The 24,351-nt window shown below is 40.4% G+C and overlaps 1 protein-coding gene and 2 non-coding genes across 3 annotated transcripts; 2 read left to right on the top strand and 1 right to left on the bottom strand.

Moving 5' to 3' along the window:
- The first annotated feature begins 543 nt into the window (after positions 1-543).
- Positions 544-629, top strand: Trnas-aga (transfer RNA serine (anticodon AGA)). The gene has a single exon. It is a non-coding gene; the product is annotated as a tRNA-Ser (tRNA).
- A 3,045-nt stretch (positions 630-3,674) lies between these two features.
- Positions 3,675-3,764, top strand: Trnal-uag (transfer RNA leucine (anticodon UAG)). The gene is given in 2 exon segments: positions 3,675-3,712; positions 3,729-3,764. It is a non-coding gene; the product is annotated as a tRNA-Leu (tRNA).
- A 7,745-nt stretch (positions 3,765-11,509) lies between these two features.
- Positions 11,510-23,488, bottom strand: LOC145459713 (large proline-rich protein BAG6-like). The gene is made up of 7 exons (XM_080338267.1): positions 23,317-23,488; positions 22,488-22,657; positions 21,349-21,505; positions 14,024-14,151; positions 13,580-13,753; positions 12,512-12,609; positions 11,510-11,882 (listed from the first exon to the last, which is right to left on the bottom strand). Exons 1-7 carry the CDS (start codon positions 23,486-23,488, stop codon positions 11,753-11,755), a joined length of 1,029 nt encoding a protein of 342 aa, XP_080194393.1. The 3' UTR covers positions 11,510-11,752.
- Positions 23,489-24,351: the final 863 nt, after the last annotated feature.

The following is a 24,351-nucleotide window of genomic DNA, read 5'->3' as shown; positions in this document are numbered from 1 at the left end:
TAGTCCTTTGTCGTTGTTTCGATTAACATTGGTATTGAGGTATGTTTGCATGAACACGCATATTTCGATTCAACACCCTTCCGACACAGAAAGTCTGGAAACTTGTCAGAAGTCGTAAATGAGTACCTGTAGAGTGTAGACACGATCACGTAATAGCCTGCAGTTCACTGCATAACGTTAACGTTGAGTATATTTTTCCACCGCTCCAATGGCATTTCACTTGGCTATACAATATGGGTAACGTACCTTGGGATGGGGAAAGCAGGACACGTTAATCAAGCTACAAAAGTTAGTTTACTGTAATTTAAATAGCTGATTTTGAAATATTTACTGGAAATCTAAATCTTATTGTGTTGCGTAAAGAAAAGGTCATCTCACCGATTCGACTCGCTAATTACCCGCTCTAACGTCCGCATTGGGTAACTCCTCCTATAGGAGGACATATGATAACCCTGCTACAGAACGAACATTAATATAACTGGAAATGATAGCGATTTTGGGGGTGTGGTGGACCGTCTTCAGCACCGTAACTGCCGCACCCCAGACCCCCCAATTGGCCGAGTGGTTAAGGCGACAGACTAGAAATCTGTTGAGCTCTGCCCGCGCAGGTTCGAGTCCTGCCGACAACGCGAAAAATTATTTGCAGTCGAATTTATTTTTGAGAATCTATACACTATGCAGATGTAGTTACGGTTAATAATGTTATCCATGACTGGATAGTTGGTTGGTTCACGCCCGCAAGGAATTTTCTATATTTCTGATGATATCCACATCTATCATGTAATATAATGGAACATAATCAATAGCGGTGCTATGAATGTGCTGATATTTTTTGACATTTATTTACCAATCTGACAGTAAAGGTTCAGTGCCTCTCCAACAATGAATCTTTAATCACGTAAAGTGCCATGAACATTCGTTGAATAAACCAATATCGGAACCCCAAATGAACATACATTCGGGGATGTGGTTGCTCAACTTCATTGGATACTCGAAATGAATAAACAAATACAGATAACTTATTCATTTGCTGTAGCAATATGCTGAGCAGACATGGGGTAATCGCGATTAGTAATCGTAATCGATTACGACGATTACAGCATTTTCAAGTAATCGTAATCGCAATCGATTACATTCGAAAAAATTCCGAAGTAATCGTAATCGTAATCGACTACTTCCCATATCTAATCGATTTCTTTGTGAAAGAACGATTACTTTTTATTTATACAAGTACTATGACATGTACTGAACATTCGTGAACAAGGAAGATGTATTATTGTATTATACCAGGTTCATGATAGCACAAACGTCCGATTTTTAAATGCCATTGCTCATTATTACGTCACAAGTAGCCTATCAGCTTTGCTAGTCATTGCGTAAGAACCAAGAAGTATCCAAAGTAAATAGATATTCGATGTGACTGTAAGAACACCCACCGTGCTGTATCAGGTTATCAAGACGTTCCACACGCCAGTACCCCGCAGCAGGATAATTAATCACCACTCTAGACTCTACCGAGTAACTTTTGTATTAATGTTTGGTTATGCAAACGCAGTTTGACCGTTGCCGCTTAGCGAGCATTAGGCCTATATGTAGTACGTATACGTACGTACAGCGGATAGAGATTTTAAATTTTGTACCAGTCAAATAAAACATTACGGTTTCCACAACGAAGCAATAAAAATACACAGCTGCTGATATATATCATAACCGAGCCGTTTTTTGCCGTTTTTCGTAGCGGCTGCTTACAGTACATTATATGTATTAAGTTGAAGGCAGAATTTTATGTTTTCTTCATCTTCTTCTCATACGACTCTACTCGAAACAGGCGCCAATGGTTATGTCATAATTCTTTACTCAACATTGGGACCTGCCGCCATAGCCATGATCTTATATATCATGTTAACGTGGGTTTTAGCTAGTATCAGGACCAAAACAGCAATTCGTCCCCCAGTCCAAACGTTGGTCTTTGGCCGCCATAGGGTGATATTTTCAAGTCGAAGACTGAATTTCGTCTATAATATCGGTTATTGCATTATATTATTCCAATATATATTGAAGTTCTGTACCTCCAAGAAGCTGTTGAATATATTATTATTAATTTTTAATCCTATCTTTCTCTCTGCCCCCGATGGTCAGATTTACCTGTAGAGCTGCGGCACGTAATTCATAATCATACCGCTTGTTGTCTTATTGTTATAATTACTTTAGCGTATATTGTTCATTCGTGACTCCCGGTCTGTTATAGGCCTATAATCAAAAGATAATGTTGTATCCCAAACGTAGCAGACTAAAAGAAAAACTTTCGTGAGACGCACACACAAATTATCATGTCTTTAATGCTCTGTGGGTGTGCGGGAGGCATTTGCATTGTGGGCTCGGATTGGAAGGACCGGATCAGTAGTCACGCCCACCCAGCGCGGCAATTGACAATGGACACATACCCTAAGTTTCGGCCAAAGTCTTTCTATAGTAGCACACTTCGTGAAGTCGCGTGTTGGTCGAAATTACATATGTCTTTTGGTGTGTCGTGGCATGGTATTGACTGGAACCTAAATACCTATTGATATAAAATAGGGTTGCATTTAAAACAAAAATAAATTTAAAGAGAGCATGTTTACAACAAGGCCCTTGTTGAAAACATGTTTTTTATTTTATTTTATTTCTATTTTTTCAAGCCATGACGTGACGAATGTGGATTGACATTGACAATTGAAAATATAGGGTAAATATGGCTACTTTGACGAAATATCCGTACTATAACTGTTGAACGGATTATTGTGAGGGGTTCCAACCATCCCATATCTATGTACGTCGGGTAAATCGGGTGGTAATTGTGGAAAGCATATTTTTACAACTTGAAAAAACTCAATTTTGTTAAAGCCTTTGTTTAAAACACTGTTTAAAACATGTAATCGTGAGTAATCGTGATTACTTTTCCAATGTAATCGTAATCGTAATCGACTACTTCCTGATTTTGCTGTAATCGTAATCGTAATCGTAATCGCGTCATTCGGAAGTAATCGTAATCGCAATCGATTACATTCATGAAGTAATCACCCCATGTCTGATGCTGAGCCATGCTCCATCATGTCCCTTCGATAGCTCAGTTGGTAGAGCGGTGGAATGTACAACACTTATCGTTAGACATACTTGTGTAGGGTTACCAGAATTCCTCCGAGGAGGACGCCTAAATGTCGTCCTTTTTGGCAATTCGTCGTCCTTTACACGTTTTGGAGCTAAAATAGTGGACTGATTGTAGTGAGTATGGGCATAAATAGAAAATCCGTGGTACGAACGAACGCGACGACCTTTTTTTTACTAAATAACCTGCTAGAGTGAAAGAAAATACTGTAATTTTTGGCACCTAGCAGGAAAGTTGACCTTTTTTTAGACAAAGTCGGTGAAGTTGAATAATTTTTCAGGATTTTCCATCGGTATTCTAAGTTTGAAAATTTCGACAAAGTGTACTCCTTTCCCGATTCAAAAATATGATAAGGTGATAACCCTATGCTTGTGACGCATGCTGATCGCTGTTTTTAAAGTATATTATTATCGTCGTAGGATATATAGCTTACGTAAACTCCTCACGAGTGACACATCTACAACTCCGACAATATCTTATGCAGACAGGGTCACAGAAATTAAATTATTTGGTTTGCCGGAACTCCGTAGCTCCAGTGGCGCAAGCGGTTAGCGCGCCGTACTTAGACGACAGACACGGAGACATGCGGAGGCTGCGAGTTCGAGCCTCGTCTGGAGCAATATTTCGCACCTATTTATGTTGCTGCGCGATAGAACCACAGATACCTGACCCCGCATTTTCGAATACACACATTGCATCAGTGCTAAACTTCCTTTGTTGTTTATTCCATTAACATTGATATTGGGTTATATGGAGAGTTGGTCAAAGTAGTCACTTTCGCTACTCAAGTAGAAGTGGAAGTGATGCCATAATTTCTACTCAAGTAGAAGTAGGAGCAGGCCATTCACAAGTAAGTAAGTAGGTATTCTACGCCTATTTTTGCCTAAAAAACTGAAACCTGTCAAGTAGAAGTAAACATAGTCTAAAATCGTAACTACTTAAAAAGTAGTGCGAGTATGCAAAATCGACTTCAAGTACTTCAAAAAGTAGAAGTACTTCGTTACTGGTCAGTTTCCTCTGGGTATATGGGAATGGACACGTATATTTCGATTCACCCCCTTCAAACAAACGTAGTCTGGAAACTTGTCAGAATTCGTAATTGAGTGCCTATAGACACAATCTCGTGATAGACCACAGTTGACAGCACAAAGATAGCGTTGTGTATCTGTTATCACCAGACATGGGGTAATCGCGATTAGTAATCGTAATCGATTACGACGATTACAGCATTTTCAAGTAATCGTAATCGCAATCGATTACATTCGAGAAAATTCAGAAGTAATCGTAATCGTAATCGACTACTTCCCATATTTAATCGATTTCTTTGTGAAAGAACGATTACTTTTTATTTGTACAGGACTATGACATAAACTGAACATTCGTGAACAAGGAAGAGGTATTATAACAGTTAGTGATAGCACAAACGTCAGATTTCCAAATGCCACTGCTCATTATTACGTCAGAAGTGGCCTATTAGCTTGGCTCGTCATCGCGTAAGAAATATCCAGCTATCCACACATGTGAATAGATATTCTACGTACATTAGTGTGATTTTAAGAACACTCACCGTGCTGTATATCAAGTTATCAATACATTCCAGACGCCACTACCTCGCAGCAGGATAATTAATCACCACTCTGCCTAGTTTAAAATAGTAACTTTTGTATTGATGTTTGGTTATGCTTATTAGCGAGAATCATTTGTATGCGAAATGGGTCATCGATATCTCATGTGCACTATCGACGGTGGTTTGATTTAGCGCGTCCGCATGCAGGCCTACTGCCATCCGCAGAAACACTGTCGTCAAACAGTAACAATCTCTGAGTGTAATATTGTTTTTGTTTATGCATCTTTTTGATTAAAACTTATGCCCGCGTCTGAACAAAATGTGGTTGTTGCCATTGCCAAATCTGGGTAATTAGGTATGACTAGCGCACCGTGTAATTGTTAATATTGCAGGTTTGCGGCATGCCTGCAATTTCGTTATCAGCGCAGCCATGCCGGCCGATTGTACATGTACAGTACGGTCTGATAAAATCGATCACTACTATGTATTTTGCACAGTAAACTTATGCTGATTTCAGCAAACTAACGATACTTATTAGATATACAAATTCGACCTCATCGTTAGAAACGTAGATTTCATCGCGCGTTCTGAGAAACACCATCTTCTATCGCGATTTGACGACCAAATATCCGTTCACCTTTTACAAATTAAAGTGCATTATATGCATCGATGAGGGCCGCAGGCCGCGTTTAAAGTATTTAGTGAACCATTTTTGTGATATATATTCTCGGAGCGCGAATTGAACATTTATTGTGTGGCTGCTCGTTGGAAATTATTCCAGCGCGCATCATATTAATCCAATTATGCTTTGCGAACGTAAATCGGGAAATGCAGCAATGCAGTCAAAATCGAGGTTTTAATCAGCAACTAATTGTCGCGATGTGAGCTACTCAATACTAAGTCAAAACCCATTGCGTTGGCGGCAAGGGATAGTAACTGATTGGCTGCGCACGTTTGTATTCATCATTCTTGCCTGTCTTTCGTGTCCCAGAATTGTCGCGCCATGTTACTGCTCAGTCCAGCGATGAATGCCGAGCTTGCGGCAATCAATGACCTAATTTCGCAATCACCTCAGCGGGAGAACGCGTCGCGTTACATTTGGCGATGCGATATGCGTACAGAGACGAATCACGTTAATTTGCCCTCGTAACACTGATAACACGACTTGTTGAATTGCAACTGAACATTAGCGTCAGAATGGTCATTTCAAAAGGCTGGGGTTTTGCGTTTTTAAAGGGGGTTTGACACCCCCAGACTACGCGCCTTCCGCCACCCCATTCAAAAATAAAAGTCGGCGGCTATGGAGCCTATTACCATCCCGCCCGCCGGTATAGTAGCCTATTTAATAATCTGGGGCAGCTTTAGGGTGTCTCTGGTCTGAACCTTCATATTGCGAGGATAGTCCGAAATGAGGAGTAACATGCAGTCACCTGCCATCCATCTATTTTTACAATAGAAGGTACTAAATGTAGTTTTACGGCTGTCACCGAAATAATTTTAGGGGTGCATGTTGAGACTACGACGACAAACTACAGAATGAACTGAATTGTCCATATATTTACAACATCAGTCACTATTTTGATTTGCAATGGTGACCACAGGACGCAATAACCATACACACGCGATACGGCCTTGCACTCCATGTGGTATTAAGATCGCATCGAGGAGTTGGCGAAATTGATGATATTTTTGTTCAAGTCATAAGCTGCCGTAAGTTCACGTTTAGGCTACTTAAAAATTATAACCCTCTCGGACTAATTCACAATAGGCAGATAGTCACCTAAACCCCCTAAACATTTAGGAGTGTTTTCGAAAATTGCACCTATATTTTTGCGTCATTGTCCATTGGCCATTGGACGCCTCCAATTAGCTGGTAAAACCGGAAGGTGACTCTGAATCTCGCTTTGAGCCTGAAATCCAGTTCCAGAAATGCCATGAGCCAGTTAGTCTATACAAGCCAGTCAATAGCATCCGCGAGTAATAAATTAAAAACCATTGTTTCCTGATATTGTTTAATCCACTCGTCAATCTTTACGGATATCAAGTAGAAAGTAGTAAGTAGTATTTTGATAGGTTTGCATCACTGAAATGTGCGATCGTCACATAACATCTAGGATATGCAGATTAGGGATGGTGTGAACATGAGGTTCACGTTCGCGTTCTGTGTGTGAAATAGGGTTAGTTCGGATATCAATGATTTTCACTATCCGTATAACGGATATATCCGTATATTTTGAATTTATCCAACCGGTCAACCGGATATTAACTGCTAAGTGAGCCAATCGAGTTCACGAGGTCTGCATGAAAAACGGATCGCAAAATCATTACACAGTGTAGACCTATATGCAATGTTTCCTCTAATTTTTCTTGAGTCTGGGCGCACTCACTAACTCATTGCGCTCGGTCCCTTGAACAACAGTGCGTAGCGACTAAATAAAGGTCGTCACTTCGGATTTTCTGTTCCAGCTTAGAATTTCTGTGCGCAAAGTCCGTGTCGGCAATAAGCGATTGCGCACGTGCGCAGGTTTGAAGGAACATTGCCTATATATACAGTACAGTGTACTGTACACGCGCAGTAAGAGCGAATACGAGACATATGGATACGGATATGGATATGAATTTGATTAGAAGGCCATTAGAAAACGCTTAACTTAAAATGGCCTAAAATGGCTCAGAATGTGATCATGACTTGATGTCATCCGAAAGTTCATTCAAATTCGATACATGGATGTTTTCCCTTTCAAGAAGACGGGTTTCAACAGATTTCATGATGAATCAAGATTGAATAGACCTAACTGATATACCCTTTTTCAGTGTTGGGATCAAGTCACTACCTTCGAGTCACGAGTCATTTCGAGTCATTGCACATTTTGACTCGAGTCAAGTCAAGTCAATCGATTTTCAAAGGTGACTCGAGTCAAGTCAAGTCACTCGATTTTTGGAGGTGACTCGAGTCAAGTCGAGTCAAGTCAAGTCAAGTCACGAGTCAAGTCACAATTCAAGTCAAATTGCCTTTTCGAAGTATGGGGCATGATTACGTCATTGCATTTTGCTAGCTGTCTGATTAACAGATTTATGTGGTCATTGATTCTGAGCCGATGAATGAATATAAAGTTAAATATACACGCAAGAAGGCACTGTATCGCTCACATAGGCATATACGTAGAACTGTTCAACTACGTAAGTAATTGCATAGCCTCAGTTTATAGTTACCAGTCAAACTTGAAAAATGAATTGATAAGAAGAACTACATTACTCATTTACATGTTGATATGATACCATTCGAGCTAACACCAATGGTTGAGGAGTATATAAACTATATTCGAATTCAATTTCAATAAAACAAGAGGTTTGGTTAAGGTATAAGAACAGAAAACAGAAATGAATATTTTGCTATTAAAATACCTCACTACTAGTTTTGTCACTACTAGTGATTTGTCGCTCTCACGGGTTACACCGGCGTTTCGCGAACAATCCGAACATAAGATAAAGTGATTTTTAACGACACCGATTACTTGATGACTTGAAATTGACTCGTGAATTTTGCTCCGAGTCACGAGTCAATCCACATTTTTGATGCGCCGAGTCAAGTCAAGTCAAGTCATTTTTGCAAAGTGACTCGAGTCAAGTCAAGTCATACGAAAAAGGTGACTCGAGTCAAGTCATGACTCGAGTCATCCCAACACTGTATCCTTCAAGTGAAGATTAGAGTGAATATTTTTTCGCCATATAATGACGGCTAGAATACGTTGGTGGTTCACAACAGGCCCATGTGACATATTTGCCGACTTTCAGAACGGCGCGTTGGAGAGCATTTCTCTCAATACGTTACCGAATATCTGGACTCTGTCTGTAGCAGGGGTTCCCAAGCCCAACCCAGCCGTTTTCAGGAGTCATGCAAAGATATGTAAAATTAAAATCCTCTAATTTTATGATCTCCATAACCACTCCACTATAATTGTATACACCAGTTGTTTAATTAAAATGAAGTGTTATTAATTATTTCGAAGCTTTGAAAGTAATAGGAGGGCCAATGAGTTTATAATTTTTCAAAGGGGGCGACGGTGTTAAAACGGTTGGGAACCCCAGGTCTGGAGTGACGTCATGATTTCCCAGTTTACCACGCTGCAGTATTCATCCACTTATGAGATGCTCATGAAGACATACACAATTGACATATGCACTGTCATATATTTGACACTGTGTTGATTTAATCACCCTCGATATCTGGGCCACTGAGAGATAGAATACACATGACATACTTTTGGCTACGCGGTAGTGCGCGAGTCATTCACTGAATCAGTATGTAAATTTAAGGTGATATGTATAAAAGCATACAATTTCACTGCTCTTAAGATATGGAAATAAACAAGGCAGCAGCTCAAATGCTTACTTGGAGGTGAACGAATACGAAATTTACGTAGCCTAGGCCTACGACAACCCCGGTTGAAGAGCACTGCTCTACACTATAGACCAGGGGTGGCCAACCTTTTCGGCTAAAGGGCAGGGTTGTAACCAAGTCACATGGTTCCGAGTCACGAGTCAATCTTACTTTTGTGGTTTTGACTCGAGTCAAGTCGAGTCATTTTCAATTCATCACCGAGTCGAGTCCGATTCCAAGTCACCGTTTGAAGGGTCAAGTCCGAGTCATAGTGCTATGACTCGAGTCGAGTCCAAGTCACTGTATTGAAGTGATGTTCAACTCATGTCTTCAATCATGTTTGGGTGATATCGAATTCGTTTGATAAATGTTGCGTGTTTTTTTCGTGGAGTAAGATTACCAAATAATCAAGAAATTTGCCACCATGAAATCGCGCGAAGCCACCATGCATAAAAGTTGCATAAATTTTCGAAAAATACTCTATAATTTATGCTAATTAACGAAATAATTTTGGGCCCCCTTTCAATAAAACAATCAGTTTGGTTAAGGTAAGATAAGAACAGAAATATACATTTTGCTATTCTATTATGTACTTTACCACTAGAGTTACGACAACGTAAGCTTTAAGCTTCGATCACTTTGTTTATCGGCTCGTTGGTCTAGGGGTATGATTCTCGCTTCGGGTGCTAGAAGTCCCGGTTTCAAATCCCGGACGAGCCCTTGCCACTATAAGGTGTGTCGAGATAGCGCAGTGGTATAATCCGCGGCTGCAACACCAATGGGTGCGGGTTCGAGTCCGACCGAGGTCGACTTCTGAATTCCGATACCTAGGTGTTGGCGGTTTACCTAGGCTCCTCCTCGTCACCTCATCTGCGTCAGCGGTGTCTTACAAAAGCCTAGAGGTGGGCCGTGCTATAAGTCGGCAGTTACGGAAAGGGACGTAGTTTTATTTTTGTCCTTGATGTTTTTGCGGCATATACACCGACTCATGAAAATAAAAAAGAATATCGGCCTGGTGTAAATGACCATAGTAGTCGACAAACACCATGAATACCCCAAAACAAACAAACAAACAAACTTTGTTTGCAGTCAATCTATTTGTGAGAGAACAATCGAGGCTCGGTGAATTGCACGCTCATTGAATGATTGGTCGCTCTCACGGGTTAGACAAGCGTCTCGCGAACAATCCGAGCATATCCAAGATGCAGTGATTTTTATCGACACCGATTACTTGATGAGTCGAAATTGACTCGTGAGTTTTGCTCCGAGTCACGAGTCAATCCACATTTTTCATACGCCGAGTCAAGTCAAGTCAAGTCATTTTGGCAAACTGACTCGAGTCAAGTCAAGTCATGCGAAAAAGGTGACTCGAGTCAAGTCATGACTCGAGTCATCCCAACACTGGATGAATGTGGTTGGCCCCTGGCTACGCCAATGCGTAGAAACTGATGTTTTGGTCATCATCAGATTTCGCGGTCAGGTTAATAAAATTTTGGTTGGCCTTGCAATTTTACCTGATGTTATATCTAATTTAGAGAATTACCTCGCAGGTCACACACCTTCTCGCGGGCCCCATTTGGCCTCCGGGGCACGGTTTGGCCGCCACTTATCCGTATCGTTACTTGTAACAGTGATTGATGGTACATAAAAATCCTATTATAGTTGTTATTATTAGTAATTCAAAGATACATTTGAAAGCAATCGTTTTCATAATATTGAAGTTGGAGTCATTTTCACAAACTCCGACTCTAGCCACTACAGTTTTCACGACTCCGACTCCATCAAGTGAAAACTGGCCAAATTTGCGTGTATAATCAACACTTTATTAGTTACTCGATTCAGACTAGATGGGAACTCCATCATCTTTATCCAAGACAGTGAGCAAAGGGCAACGACTCTAAATCATGTCTCGTAGTTTGAGAATTCCATTAGACTCGAGTCACCGGACTCTAAGTGTGCAACGACTCGTGACTTGATCCAGACACTGGAAAAAACATGCAAGCGGCCCGCGCGTTGGTTACCCCTCATCTACTATAAACAGTACTTCGTTATAGGGACACATCTCCCGACACAAATGAGTCAAGAACACTGACCACAACCTCCAGACCTACCTAAGCCCCAATCCCATCATCAGACAACAATATCGACACACGCCACAGCTATTCAAGAACGAAAGGAACATTCCACGGAGTTAATAATCCTACAAAGCACCACACACGTTCACATACCACAACGAAATTGCAAGAATAACGACACACATCCGCCCTACAGATTGAACTGCAGCTTCGCTCCGCCCGCCGAACGCAACGACACCACGTAAACGCGCTCGTAGTGCGCGAAATCAGCGGCCGGCTCTTCCCATCCATCCACTACTGCTTCCAAATAGGTCCCGTGCACAGCTTCGCAAAACCTCTTATTTAAAGCAAACATCCAGTTGGCTACAATATTGATGACCAACACCAGCATCGCACCATAAATATCCATTAAATAAATCAGAACTCAGTCGGCGGTGAAGCAGAGTTGTGACAACAGGCCTGCAAATTCACCATCCAATTCATCAGAATCGCTTCAATCCATCGGCATACTAACACGGGCGACGCACAACATATAGGAACGCAAAACTAAAGTTGCAGCGACACAGAGAAATAAACTACGATGGTCATGTCTTCCTGCGTTTGTTGGCCGGAGTTCCGGAAGGATAGGCTTCGCTGAGAGGTTGCTCGGAGATTTTCTTCTGTTTTTCGATATCAGCCTCCATCACAGGGACCCAGTTGCCTGGAACTGTCAGTCTGAAAGGAATACCGGTGTGTAAGGGGGACTAGCATCTCAAAAGAGGTATCTCGCGAATGGCTACACACATCACTATGAAATTTTCACAGCTGCTAGGTGTCGCTACGTCATAAACAAAATATCACAAATTAGATATGACAGCAGAAATAGTGCTATAACACGCCAAACACCATACCTCAAAATTGCGACGCCCTGTTTGGGATCTAAGGCCTGTTTTAGGAAGTAATACGACAGTCCTACATGCTGCTAAACTTTGAAGAAATACGAGCAACTCATCCTTGAGAAATTTCGTTTTTAAATTTGAAGTTCAATTTTTTTTTCAGAAATTTGCCGTGCAGCTCAGACCAAGGTATACCTACAACCAAGGCCAAACGAAAATTAGCAAAATATAGATCTGGATGTTGGCTTTTCAAAAATTCCGTACAAATGTTTGGTTTATGATGATATATTGAAAATTTACGATGGAGAAAAACAATTGAACATTTTCGCAGTAATATTGAAATTTTGCAATTTTTACATATGCCATGACGCAAGAACAGAGGTACCATGTTCATATTTCAAACCCCCCAAAAAAAGAATTGAAAATTTTGATAATTGATAGTCCGCTATAAAGTCATGTTAGAAGCACCTCCAATCCGATTCCGCGTCCCCCGAAGCCGAATCTTCCTCCATTGATACATCTGCAACCGGCTGGCTCTCTTCCGCCTCTGATGGTTCTTCGGGGGTCTGCAAAATGAGACGATTCACAATCTGCATGGCTCGTTTAAATACGTAGCACTAATGTGCACTGGGTTATTTGTTTCTAATTAGTTGGTTGCGGACTTTTAAAGGTCATTCGCTCTAATTTTAGTTGCGAGTTTTAAAAAGTGAGTGGTTGGGCATTTTGAAAATACAGTAGTTTCTGTACAAGTCTGGACCCAAGCAGACTTGGCTAGTTGTCTGATTACCTGAACATATTCTAGTCCAATTCCATGGCTGGGGTCCAGCTATAGCACGAGCAATGAAATTGAAAAATACTATAATAAGACTAATCAACGTCCTGATGAAATATAATAAGAAAAATTTTATCAAGTCGCAGTAGCAAACAGATTTGTACTGCGTATTTTATCCAAATTTTTGCTACCTTTTTTAGGCTTTGGTTGGCAAAATTATAGTATTAGGTAAAAAAACAGTGATGTAGACAACATTATCAGAATGAAGCAACACGGTTTGTCACCAGCAGTATACGTACGACTTGAGTGTTGTCAGCCAACTACTGCTGCTGTTGAACATTCTTCCTCCATCCTTGGCAGGCTGCTTAGTAATGACAGACACTTTCTGTTCTGACGTATGTTGCTTACAGCCACCTTGTTCACATTTACTTCAATGAAGCTTTAGTTAGTTATGTCGACGCGATAGTCAGTTGACGCAGTGTTGGCAGCCAACAACTGCAGTTTTCAAGTCGAAAAAGTTTTTTTTCAGGTTAAACTACTTTGTAAGGACAGACAGTTCCAACCAGAAATAAAGATAAGTAGTACGATTCTAACATTATGTGCAAAAACACCTTATTTACATACACGAGGATAAATTCTGTCAAAATGAATTTTTTTAAGGTTGAAAAATGTCGAAATTTTGATTTTTTTCAGGTCAAAATCTTCCTGTTTTTAGGTAAAAAAAAAATCGCCCTACTTCTAACACATTGTTACGTACAACTGACCTGGACTTGTACCTCTGGCTGCGTGACGTTCATCACGAACTGGTCGATCTGATCCTGCGATATCGGACGGCTCCTCGCGAAAGGAATCATACCCGACGTGATAAACTCCTGCATCTGACGAGACATCGGGTCATCGCCGTCCCAACCCGCCCCGAACGCGCCGATGGTCGCTCCCTGCAAAGTAAAACACAAGTTCAATGCAAACTTCAATGCATTACTGAGGTAGAGCTAGAATTAGATCAAAATAACAATTATAGCTACACAATGCTTTCCAAAATTAGATTCAAAATAGAATTACTGCGTTCTTGCATTCTTACAGCCTCTTGAAAAAAAACTAATTCGATTAGAATTTAAATGGGAGCATACAAACATTTGACAAGTTCGACTAGAATCAGATCATCAAGTCTCCTGCAAGAATGCTAAAGCAAATTAGCAAACTCATACCAGATAGTTTGAAACGAGCCTGGATACGGTCTGTTCGGTGCCTTGTAAAATGTGAACGTTGAGATTCAGCGCCAGCGCGTAAGAGTCCATCATGTGAGAGAGGATTTCGCGCTTGAATCGTTCCGCGTCTTAAGTGAGAGAAGTCGATTTTCGAAGTTATTTATTGCCGAGGGCAGGCAAAGTTGGTCAGACTAGTTGGAATTACTGTTAGAAATGAGGTCTTGAATTTCTAATCAAGTACATGGTACGAGTGGCAATTTCCAAGACTACTTTGATTGGGAGCACAACATGACAGCTGTAGAAAGTGCTGAGCAGTTTTGAAATGTAGATTTGGTCGAGGGTCGCACACTTTTAACAATGCACTGGCACTGGATACTTTCAAAATTAGAATATGTATCTAGCAACTAACGAGAAATGACTCGTGATGCTACCGATAGGCGCATTCTTGGAATATACATACCATAGCGTTGTAATGACTCGAGACACGTTTTTTTGGTGATTCAACTTGTTTCGAGTCATTTTTTCAAATGATGTTAATTGACACAACTCGAGTCAATTTCTGTATTGACTCAACTTGTATTTGAGTCATTGTACATGACTCGAACAAAGTCATATGACTCGAGACTAGGACGGCCAAGACAGACATTTCATTGTAACTTGGAAAAATAGTAAAGTCACCTCATAATTGGTATTTCGTCTGTAAGTCCTGATACTTAGAAAATAGGGCCAGAAAATGTTAGGACCGAGGACAATTGCAATGCCATGAATGAGAGCCATTCTATATCACTTGAGCAGAGTTGGAAAAGAGTGGGTATAACCGGGATTGAAATCAAAACTGAACGGTGAACACAATGACTCAGACTCTCAGACCGTCTACTCGCCGACTTGGGACTCAGATTTGACTCGATGAATTGAAAATGAGTCGACTTGACTCGAGTCAAAACTAGAAAAGTGAGATTGACTCGTGACTCGGAACCTTGCGACTTGGTCACAACCCTGATATACCATATCAAACTCATCAAAAATTAAATTCAACTTTTTGAAACCCTAAGGGTGGAGGCCAAAAAGCTGAGTAAAATCATCCTGGATTTTCGCTTAATCTGCGAGTTCCAAGATCTCCCGATTTAGAAGTAGATGATCCGCACGCCAAAACATTGGATGTTCGTGCGAACTTAGTAGATCTACAAATCCAGGATGTATGACGCAAAATGTAGTGATCCGTGGAAGGTTGCCATGTCAACCCATCGACATCGTAGTAAATATTGCTTTGGCAATGCGGATTGGAAATGTCGTCGATTTTGGTCATGTGCTATGAATGCCGTCGTTTCCTAGGTAGACTTATGAAATTGATTTGACATCACTTTGCAGCTTTAATGCGTACAGAGGTGGTCAGTAACGAAGTACTTTTACTTTTTCGAAGTACTCAAGTAGTTTTCCTCTACTTCTGGTACTTACTCAAGTAGATCTTTTCTTGGCTACTTCTACTTCTACTCTATAATATTTTGTGAATTACTTACTTACTTTTCGCTATTTTCAGTTTGTCAAGTAGAAGTAGTTTAATCCCCCAATAAGAAAGATAGCCTAAGGAATTTCGGGGCTGTTTTCACGCAGTACCAACATTTAATTTTCATAAAAGTCATGTAACACCCCGAATTTTCGTTGCGCTTCGCATACAGTAGATATGGTATGACAAATATGTTTTAACGGAAGCATCGCAAAGTATAATTTAGATACCGGGTTGCGTGGTTCCGTTCACACCGCATTGTCGCCTATATCAAATATTTCATCACGGTAATTATGGCCCCCCATAACGTTTGAAACTATCGTTTCGCAATCTAGCAATAACCTGTTATACCGACCAGGCCATGACGTGTCCTAATCTGGAAAACGTGGTATTTGACTTTTTTCAACATTAGACCTGTTTTAGCAGACCACCGTTGAAACTTTCTAGACAAAAGACGTGAAATATATTTTCCGCTTTTTAGAAGTAGTATTTGCATTTTTCTTTCAATTATGCGAGTATTATACGTTGGGTTCTAATCATAGTTTCAGTTCTTTTGTCTGGAGAACATACATGTTGAAATATATAAGCAAGTGTAGTAATGCCTTATATTTTCAGAAAATATAGCTATACACTATATAACAATTTTACGATCTGCCATATTTTTAATTAACGTATAGGTATACTAATCGGGCAAAGCGTTAAAGCCGTATCCGACACAACTTCTCTGTATTGCATTTCGACTGAACTATAGGGGCCTTATAATATGGGGGGGTGGCGTCATGCCATGACATTCTCTAAGACGGGGTGTTCGAGTAAACAAAGAATTAGTATCGCATTCCATATCAATACTATAATTTACATCCCATGATATGGATGACTAATTATTCTGTCAAAAATTTACACTTCCTGGGATGCATCAATATATGAATCAAGATCTCTACTCCTTCCGCATACCTCAATTTGCAGCTTTTTATCAGTTCATGCTAACGAATTACGACCGTTTTCAAAACTACTTACTTACTTGAGTAGATTTAAATCCAGCAAATTCTACTTCTACTTCAAGTAGTTTCAGTCGCTTATGAAAGAAGTACTTCTACTCGTACTTGAGTAGATTTTTTCGTCGCTACTTCTACTTCTACTTGAGTAGCTTTCTTGACTACTTTGACCACCTCTGAATGCGTATTACTCTGTAGTTTATTCACAGTTATAAGTTCTAAAGACGGCATTGCAAACTGGTACTGTTGGTATTACTGTCTGTAGTATGGATATTTTGGACATCGTAGATGGCAGTTCGGACGACGAGAATACAATTGTTATGCCCAGGCATTACTTGGCAGACATATCGGACTCATTTGTAAAATACCCAGAAAATGAATTCGTTGACCGCTACAGATTTTACAAGGGAGCTACGGTAATTCTATTGGACATGATTAAAGACAGCCCATGGTTGGATGTACGGTGCCAAGCTTTGCACCCCATGTGCAATTACTCTGTGCTCTCCGAATTTTTGCTACAGTTATTTTCAACAAGCAGATGCTGACTTGATTGATGTAAGCCGAACAACTGCACACCGAATCATCCACTGCATTTCTCGGGCATTATCAGAGAATATACCAGTAGTGACTAATGCTGTTGTGAGATGGCCAGGGAGCACTCATGACTCAAGAACTTTTTCAAACCCCAGATTAAACTACGAGCTAAGCCAGAAAAATTACACTGGGATTTTGCTGGGAGACAGAGGCTCTATGCTCTAAAAATGTACCTGATGCCTCCATTAACAAATCCACAGGCTGCACAAGAAAAAAAAATACAACTATATGCACTCAAAGACACGCATGCTGATCTAGCAATGCTTTGGCGTTCTCAAACAGCGTTTCCAGATGTTGCTAAATCCTATGCGAATGCAAATCGAAAACACCATCCTGGCAATCAATGCAACAATATGTTTGCACAATTTTGCTGCAAAGCCAATGATCCAGTTCCTGATATTGCAGTTACTCCCGAGGAAGCTACAGATATAACATCTGAAGTTGGATACACTGACGCAATAGCCTATCTTGAAAATAAGATCAACACATATTTCTACTAACTGTTTATTTCAAAATTTTACCGAACACAGTAAACCGTGCTGGTGTAAAAATAATAAAGAGAATGGAATGTGCATGACTTTGTGGAATGAAAGATTCAACTACAATCGCACCGTAGATAATAAACAAAGAGCAGGTGTCCTATTATTTGTATTCAAATTGACAAATATGAATTGAAAAAATGTAGCGAAATATTTGCACCGTCGACAATACCTATAAGGCGAGGAACACTTGGCAGCCAGGCACAATGAGATATTATAAAGAAATGTTGCATTTCAAAAAATGCGCACCATCGATAATACCTATAAGCAACGTTCCCTCTAAGCTACTCACGTGCGCAACTTCGCAGTGCTGACATGGTGTCTGCGCACAGAAAATCCAAGTTGCACACGAAAAAATCCGAAGCGATGACTTTTTTACAGACGTTTACGCTCAGGGTCTGCGTAGTGAGTTGCTGAGTGTGCGCAAACTCGTCGAAAATTAGAGGGAACATTGGCTATAAGGCGAGGAACACCTGGCAGGCAGGCACAATGAAATATTATAAAGAAATGTGGCTTTTCAGAAAATGCGTATTCGGCTATTTACATAACTTGACAGGAAGACATTTTTATTGCATGTTCTTCAATACGCATTTCGAATTCTTGCTTTCTGAAATATCTTTCTTCGTCTCTCATGTCTTATCTTTCTTTGAGCTCCTCAATCTTGGACACCGTCAGTTCAATTCTGAGCTCATTGTTTCTCTGAATTAAAAGAAGTTCATATTATCGACTCTGCGATGAGGCAGTAACCTGTGATTAAACTAAAACTTGTATTAGGAAGCCAATCACAAAGAAATCATTTGGAAATAATCGGTCAGTCTCTAGTCATCAAAAACTTGATTCTGCAACTAGCTGATCACAAAGTGCAGAATTGGTAGTTTTCATTGTATGGTATTTGTATACTAGAGACCGACTGATATTGGAGTTTTGGGTCGATACCGATAAAACCAATATCTAACTCCTTCACCGATAACCACTATAGCCTATATTCAAATTGTGTGGAATACCTTAAAATGCGCATTTGAAAAACTTCAGGGTATCTATTCGAACAGCTTTACAGCCAATGCTATACTTGGACAGGAAATTAACTAGAAAGGCTGTATCAGGACACCTGTAAAGTGTAATATATGCGAAATATATCAATATTCTCAGTCTAGTGGTCAAAGATTATAGTTTATGGACTTCCTATCACCATGCTGTGACCTCACGAAAACTGCCCATATATATTCATTTCCAATGGCCGATACCAATAATTCTTCCAAAGAGTGATATCGAGTCTATATTATCGGCAAAGCGATATAATCGGTCAGGCTCCGTTGTATACCAACTTATATCAATTGTTACAGGATTGTAATTATGAGCATTGCACTGGTAATCAGCAATCTTTCGAGTAGTCAAAAACCATTACCAACGGACGGATACAACGACGACTTTTCCGCTTGAAGGAAAATGGCTCCATATCATCGGAGATTTACGCGTCCGTCAGGCCAGTCGGATCGCAGAGGCCACGAATGTATGGACTTCCGAAAACGCACAAACCCAACGTGCCCGTTCGGCCGATTCTTTCCATGATTGGATCGGCTCAGCACAAGCTCGCGAAGTGGCTGATTGATATTTTAGAACCAGTGCGTTCATTGTATGGCTCGCACTGTGCCACCGATTCATTTACGTTTGCGCGCGAGGTGAAAACCGCCAACCTGCCGCATTCGAACATGTTCCTCAGGTCTTATGATATCATTAGTCTTTTCACGAACGTACCGTTGAAAGAGACAATTGATATCTGTGCTTGTGCGCTATACGATAGTGATTTGCCACCACCCCCTTTCTCGCGTAAAGTTTTGGTTGAACTTTTGAATATGGCCACTTGCTCTGTTGAATTTAGTTTTAATGATACTATGTACAGACAAACCGATGGCTTAGCGATGGGATCCCCTCTCGGCCCGATTTTAGCTAATATATTCGTGGGATTCCATGAGAACAAATTATTCGCAGCTGATACAATCCAAAAACCTTTTATGTATCGTTGATATGTGGATGACACCTTCGTCATCTGCGATAACGAGGCAGAGTTTGACGATTTTCTGGATAACTTGAATGCGCTACATCCTTCATTGAAATTCACATTTGAAAAAGAGTGCGACAGCTCGTTACCGTTCTTGGACGTTCTTGTAGTGAAACGGGGTATTAACATCGTTACTTCGGTGTACCGGAAACCAACATTTACCGGACAATATCTGCGTTGGAATTCGTTCAGCCCAAACCGCCGTAAACTGAATTTAATTGGAACATTGGTACATAGAGCATTGATGATCTGTTCGGATGTAAAATTAAACTCGGAACTCGAATATATCCGGAAAATTTTAATTGATAACGGTTACCCGGAACATATCATCAAGCGCTTTATGGACAGAAAACTCAACAATTTCAATGCCAGCGATTCCCAAAACACAAACGAACGCCCTGAGAATAATGTATACATACATTTACCGTGGTTGGGCCCCATCTCTTCTCGTTTTGAGAAACAGTTAATCTCCGCCGTAGATCGTTGTTACGACAACGTCAAAACGAACGTTGTATTCACCACCAAACAACTACTTCCTGCAACGCGCAAAGATGTTCTTCCCGCTTCTCAACAAAGCCATTTAGTTTACGAATTTAAGTGCCACTGTGATTGTCGGTACGTAGGAAGAACAACTCAGCGCCTGCAGGAACGTATCAAACAACATGTACCGCGCGTTATTAGACTTCATACAATAAATTCCCAGGGACAGGCCGCTGAAACTGAAACTGACCTAAGGGTGTTGGAACACAACCAGGCCGTGGCAATGAACTCTGCCATTGGCAGGCATTTAGCTGAGAATGCTACTTGCGCCAATAACTATAGTGACGACAGATTCTCAATTTTGGGTAAAGGCCGCACACTTTTCCACTTGTCCGCGCTGGAATCAACATTCATTAAGATCCATCAACCACGCTTATGCCAGCAGAAGGAACGTTTGCTTCAGCTAAAAATTGGCCACTAGCTGCGCTCGCGGTTTGTCTGTACTTGATGTTGTTTTTGTTTCTATGACGTCATAATTGGATGTATGCAATGTAGTTATATGCAAGTTTTTGAAATTCTCTTTATGCCGACGATTACCCCTGATGAGTGTTGGCTCGAAAAGCTTCGGGTTTTGATATATTTCTAGTATGAATATATTATTAAAATGTATATTAAAGTTCTGTACCCCAAAAAGTCTCTTTACATAGTTTGTATGCAATTATCATTAAACATTCTGTAATAACATGATCATCAGTCAATAAGGAGAAGCACAATTGAGTACCGGTAACAAAATATCGCCAACATGCAATATTCACTATCTTTATAATGAAGCTCAGATAAGCAATTTCAATCTACAATGTCATAACTATTACAAACCTCGCCAAATTTATATGCTTGTGTACCTTAATCCAGACTTTGATCCTGGTGGCGACCAGGATCAAGAAGCAGGAGTCTATAGTCAGTCGGTTCTGACAGAATCTTACTAATCTACCTTTCTGGTCCGCAGAAAATCCAGCAACGTGCAAAATCCCCTGATCTTTTATTTGATCTATATTTTGGGCCTCCACCCTAAGAGTATAATAAAAGGCAACAGATCTACCTAGAAACTGCTAAGGAGAAGTAACCTCAAGTGAAACGTTTTGCAGAAAACCTACCGTGAATAAAAAGCAACTGCAGTAGTCTCCTGTGCACGAATCTGTAAAGCGACAAGTTGGATTCCACCAGGCTCACGTCGCGAAATTTCGGGGATTCTCCTTCAAACAACTGCTCTAGATTCGGGCGCGCTTCCGTGGAGTGCAGCTCAACTTCGGCCTGAGACAAAAATTGTTTTGAGTTGAGTCGTTTGAGTCAAACCAGAAAACAAGGAATAATGTCAAACTTGTGCATTAATGAGCAAATTACTGGATTTTTAAACTGTGCAACTAGAACTACCGGGTACTCAGTTTTCAAAAACTAGAACTGCTCAGTGTCCATAAGCTAGAGCTACCTACCTTTCAAAACTGGCAACTATAACTAAAACCATTCACTTTTTAATTCATAACTATTGAATAGTATATTATTATTGAAATGAACCCTAATATTTTCGGCTGACACTCGTCAGGGGTAATCGTCAGCAACTAGTAGAGAATTCAAAAGAATATTGTATATCAACAATCTTATCACAAAATATGAATGTTACATCATTTTACAACATATTTTGTGAGAAGATTGCTGATATACGATGTTCTTTTGAAGTCTTTACTATAGTTGCTGACGATTACCTCTGACGAGTGTCAGCCGAAAATATTTCGGTTCATATCAATATAGCCTACTATTCTATTGTATATGGAAATTCTGCACCTCCAAGAAGCTGTTCAAATACATAACTAGAACTAATCACGGCGCAACTAGGATCAGAACTACAAGCAATCATTATTCCGAACTCACAACCAGGTTTACAACTACTCGCCTTTCAAAATCCGCAACTAGAACTAGAACTACTCAACTTACAAAACTCACAAATAGAACTAGAACTACTCCGTTTCAAAAACTCAAAATAGGTCCAGAAGTACACACTTTTCAAAATCTGCAACTAGAACTAGAACTACAACTAGTTACTGCAAACACTCAATCTACTTAGCTGACGGTAAACTACCTACCGGTTTTCTGAATAACTAGCTTGGATTACAAGTCACAGATCTGTACAAACTATGAATCTAATTTTAAAAATCAAGTTGTGAAAAAGTGAGCAGTTCTAGATCTGGTGTCTGATTTTGAGAAGTGATTGGCAAAACCAATGCAAGTCAAGTCTAACCTCGATCTGGTCTCTGTCTGGCTCTTGTCCGTCGAACCAGCACTCGGAAATGACGCGTCTGAGCGGCTCTCTCAAACGCTCGGCAACTTGCACGGACCCCGCCACAAACGACATGCAGTCCGCCATTGTCAGCAGTTCTCCGCACAAGAACATCACAGTCGACAAGATCGCTGGAACCAAAACGTAATAGATATAAAATCAGGGTTGTAACCAAGTCACAAGTCGATCTCGTTTTTATAGTGTCGACTTGAGTCAAGTCGAGTCATTTTCATTCACCCCCGAGTCCAAGTCTGCGAGCAGAGGGTCGAGTCCGAGTCATGGTATATTGACTCGAGTCCGAGTCCAAGACATTGCGTGGACTGCTCAGTTTCTAGTTAAAGTCTTGGATAACTCTGATTGGTGATATCGAATGGTTCACATTTACAATATATTAATTTTCCTCACTCTTAGCAGTTTCTGGTCGCATTTTAAAGTACCAGTACCAACAGACGAAATACCAACAGTGTGGTTACTTGACTATTCTTCGAAATATAATGAAACCGTCGGAGTCCAGATTCACATGACTTGGTTCGAGTCATGTGCCATGACTCGAGTCCAAATCAAGTCCATACACAGATTGACTCGAGTCATTACAACCCCGGTCCTGATACTTCAAAAATAGGCCAATAAACTGTATTTTATCTCTTTGAATAAACATATTTAAAGTGAGAAAAAAGTGTTATATTATCAATGACAACTACAGTTTCGATACTATTTACATTGTGGATATTTATTTCATTCATATATGTTTATCACTGAAAAAAATCAGCATGAAATCATTAACTCTCACTCTCGTGTCCAGTGAGCTCCATGACTTCTCTTGGATATCCGCGACCTCGGACCAGATCGTTGGCACAGTTCACTGCACGTCTGAGCTCGGGCAGTTTTCGTCCGCTCCTCCCGCAAACACCCTCGATCAGACCCCCCTCTTCTCTGCCTCTAGCCCCACTCGACGATGTCATCGCTGAAAAATTACACGTAAAAAATAAATGACTTGTACAAACCTCCAATGCTCCACTAACTATTAGTATTTCAAGTAGTGCTAGTTCTGGTTATAGCTGTATATTTCCAAAAGTGAGTAGTTCTAATCCTAATTGCAGATTTTGAAAAGCGAGTAGTTCTAGTTCTAGTTGCGAGTTGAAAATGAGAATAGTACTAGTTCTAGTTGCAGATTTTCAAAAGTGAGTAGTTGCAGTTTTAGTTGCAGACTTTGAAATGCGAGTAGTTCTAGTTCCAGTTATAGCTACGAACTTTGGAAAGCGAGTAGTTTCAGTTCTAGATCCGCATTTTGAAAAGTTGTTAGTTCTAGTTGTGGACATTGACAATTAAATAGTTCTAGTTCCAGTTAGAGTTGCGAACTTTCAAAAGTGAGTCATTCTAGTTCTAGTTGCGGACACTGAAAAGAGAGTAGTTCAAGTCCTAGTGAGGAGTTTTGAAAAGTTAAGTAGTTCTAGTTAGGTATTTCAAAAATTAAGTAGTTTGCACAAGTCTCCTTGTGATGCCGACGCCGAATTTTGTAAGTCTCAAAAATTTGCTTTTTGTAAATTTTTTAAATAACAAAAACAGGGGCGTAGCCAGCCGAGATAAAAAGGGGGTAGAACTGAATAAAGGGGGCAGAATGAGCCTCTATGCGTCATACCTTAAGCGATAGCGACTTCTGTATTCCGTACGCTTTTGAAAGCGTAACTAATTGGCGGATCTAATTACTGAAAGCGAGTTAGCAAGCAACAGCTTGCACGGGGATCGTGTTAGCATAGCAATCAACAACTTGCACGGGTATCATGTTACGATGCGCACGCGCTCAGCCCGTGACAGTGCAGGAGAT

Source organism: Botryllus schlosseri, unplaced genomic scaffold, assembly GCF_051294905.1.
Source record: "Botryllus schlosseri isolate E-star unplaced genomic scaffold, Bs_hap1 Bs17a, whole genome shotgun sequence".
In the NCBI taxonomy this organism is placed as follows: Eukaryota; Metazoa; Chordata; class Ascidiacea; order Stolidobranchia; family Styelidae; genus Botryllus; species Botryllus schlosseri.
This window is presented reverse-complemented; position numbering and strand designations above follow the sequence as displayed.

What these genes read in the sequence shown, in the direction of transcription:
- LOC145459713 (XM_080338267.1), bottom strand. Translation starts at nt 23,488, where the DNA reads ATGACATCGTCGAGTGGGGCTAGAGGCAGAGAAGAGGGGGGTCTGATC. An exon ending in GCAGTTGCTTTTTATTCACG is followed by an intron (nt 14,152 to 21,348) that starts GTAGGTTTTCTG and finishes CTCTCACTTAAG; the next exon opens with ACGCGGAACGATTCAAGCGC. An exon ending in GACGCGGAATCGGATTGGAG is followed by an intron (nt 11,883 to 12,511) that starts GTGCTTCTAACA and finishes TATTCCTTTCAG; the next exon opens with ACTGACAGTTCCAGGCAACT.